Source organism: Mandrillus leucophaeus, unplaced genomic scaffold, assembly GCF_000951045.1.
Source record: "Mandrillus leucophaeus isolate KB7577 unplaced genomic scaffold, Mleu.le_1.0 Scaffold463, whole genome shotgun sequence".
Classification (NCBI taxonomy): Eukaryota; Metazoa; Chordata; class Mammalia; order Primates; family Cercopithecidae; genus Mandrillus; species Mandrillus leucophaeus.
Window position 1 is genome coordinate 771,524 of NW_012104954.1, and position 2,558 is coordinate 774,081.

General features: G+C 56.5%; 1 protein-coding gene across 5 annotated transcripts in view; it reads right to left on the bottom strand.

Annotated features, from left to right (window-relative positions):
* RNASEH2A (ribonuclease H2, subunit A) overlaps window positions 1-2,075 on the bottom strand; it is a 13,377-nt gene extending 11,302 nt beyond the window's left edge. For 4 of the 5 annotated variants that reach the window (XM_011994921.1, XM_011994919.1, XM_011994918.1 and 1 more), the window contains exons 1-4: window positions 1,837-2,075; window positions 1,558-1,629; window positions 1,308-1,434; window positions 1,117-1,204 (exon numbers count right to left, since the gene is read on the bottom strand). In XM_011994921.1, coding sequence (XP_011850311.1) covers window positions 1,117-1,204; window positions 1,308-1,434; window positions 1,558-1,629; window positions 1,837-1,963 — 414 coding nt within the window. In that variant the 5' untranslated portion in view covers window positions 1,964-2,075. The remainder of the gene's footprint in view (window positions 1-1,116; window positions 1,205-1,307; window positions 1,435-1,557; window positions 1,630-1,836) is intronic. The other variant, XM_011994922.1, reaches the window with a different exon arrangement.
* Between the last annotated feature and the right edge of the window lie 483 nt (window positions 2,076-2,558).

Here is a 2,558-nt window from a genome sequence, read left to right on the forward strand (position 1 = left end):
ATCTCCTGACCTCGTGATCCGCCCGTCTGGGCCTCCCAAAGTGCTGAGATTACATGTGTGAGCCACAGGAGATGTGCATTTCAAAAAGACTACCTTCTGTTGCTGCATGGGGAACAGATTGGAGGGGACAGGAGGGTGGGGGATGAGAGACGATGCTTAGCAGGTGTCCAGGGTGTGGGGGGTGTCCTGGGCTAGGACAGAGGTAGCAGGGAGACACATGTGGGATTTGTTCTGCAGACTGAGCCTTTAGGATGAGGGAGAGATTAGATGGAGATGGGACTAGGGGCTACACTGTGGTCCTCAGTGTGGCACACATTTAGGGCAGAAACAGGAGCACGAAATCAACAGTAGCAAGGAATATGCCTGAGGCACTCCAGACGTATCTGATGCTGAATCTGCCCACTGCACGTTTTTGCCCACATTTACTTCTTTTATTTTTATTTTTTGCTGTGTCCCCCAGGCTGGAGTGCAATGGCATGATCTCAGCTCACTACAACCTCCGCCTCCCGGGTTCAAGCGATTTCAGTAGAGACGGGGTTTCATCATGTTGGCCAGGATGGTCTTCAACTCCTGACCTTAGGTGATTTGCCCGCCTCAGCCTCCCAAAGCACTGGGATTACAGCCTTGAGCCACTGTGCCTAGCCTCCCATTTTTAGTTTATTTTTATTTATTATTATTTTTTGAGACAGAGTCTCACTCTGTTGCCCAGGTTGGAGTGCAATGGCACAATCTTGGCTCACTGCAACTTCTGCCTCCTGGGTTCAAGCGATTCTCCTGCTTCAGCCTCCTGAGTAGCTAGGATTACAGGCGCCCACCACCACGTCCAGCTAATTTTTGTATTTTTAGTAGAGACGGGGTTTCACCATGTTGGTCAGGCTGGTCTCGAACTCTTGACCTCCGGTGATCTACCCGCTGCGGCCTCCCAAAGTGCTGCGATTATAGGCGTGAGCCACTGGGCCTGGCCTCCATTTTTATTTTTGGGTTGGGGGGGTCTTTCTTTGTCACCCAAGATGGAGTGCTGTGGCATGATCATGGCTCACTGCAGTCTAGAACTCCTGTTTTGTCGCCAGTTTATCCTGCGATGACCAAATGGGGACAACTCAACACTTAACTCACCTGGGTGACGTTCACGCCCTGGTCCAATGCATACTGTATAAGCCCAGTGGCTGTATCATGTGACAGGGAGTTCAGGTTGTATTTGACTCTGTGGTGGGGAACAGAGCCCAGTTAACCTCATTCTAGGAAGAAAGCCCAGTCAGCCCATGCTGGCTGCCCCTCTCCCACAGCCGCCCCCGGGTACCCCTCACCGCCCAAGCATGCTGGTAGAGATGAGGTTTGGAGATAGCACGTCCAGCGCCCAGCCGACAAAGTCCCTGTTCTCCTCCATTTTTGCAAAGAGCCTTTCCCGCTCGCTCTCCAATAGGGTCTTTGAGTCTGGAAGGTTTGGAAGAGAAGGGGAACAGCTGCTTCTCCCAGTTCCTGTCCTCCCCTTTCAGTTCTCACCTGCCCCTGCACATACTCAGGAATCCCTTCCCCAGACGCACACCTCGGGCTTACCTGCCACTTTCAGGGCCTCCAGATCTGCCAGGTGGGACAGGGGACAATAACAGATGGCGTAGACCATGGGGCCTGGGGAGAAGGGGTGTCAGTTTTCTCGCAGCCGGGGTCCAATCACTGAGCCCGTGAAAGTTGCCATCCATCCCTGTTCTACCATCACTGCTTCTTTGGGTGCCATCACCACGACCACATCCCCTCCCCTGGTGCGGTGCAATCCCGACTCCTGTTTCCCGCATCCCCCGTACCACGCCCCTCCCCTCCCTGGCCCTAGGTGCGCACCCAGGACGGGGCCCCTGCCCGCCTCATCGACGCCCAGGACGCAAGGCTCCTTGTGGCACGCCGCGGGCACAGGCGAACTCAGGCGACAGCGGCCCGTGTTGTCTCTCTCCAGCTCGCTGAGATCCATGCCGCCTCGGCCGCCGCCACCAGCTGCAAGAACTAACACTGCGGGAGCGGGTCTCGGCGCGCGTTTTCCGCGGGCGTTGCAGCGGCGCCTGTTTCCGGCCAATCCGCGGGCAGAACACGCCCCTGTCGCTCCCACGGCCGTGGACGCTTACGCAGCCGACGCCGACGCCGCTGCCGTGCGCCCTTCTGGGAATTGTAGTCCCGAAGGACTGTGGCCGAACACTCAGCGTGGGGAATTCGGTGGACCCGGTCACTTTGCAAGCTCTGCTTCACGGTCTCTGGGGCCCCGCCTGCGTTGGCCGGTGGGAAAAAGGGGAAATAAAAGGGAAACTGAGACGCAGCTTCGAAGACCCAGCCTAATGGGGAACTAGAGGGTCAAATATCACCCCTGTCCCAGGACACGGGTCCCCGCATCACTGCGTCCCCGACTTCCACCTGGATTCAGGCCCTGTACTCGCAGTCCCTTCTTCTGTACACATTCTAAGTCACCTGAACCAGGTAGCCCCGCTTCCACTAAACTCAGGCTTTTGGATTTGGAGTCCCCAAACTCCCTCTCTTGGTTGCTGCCTTCAGCCCACCCCCACTCCCTGCAAGAT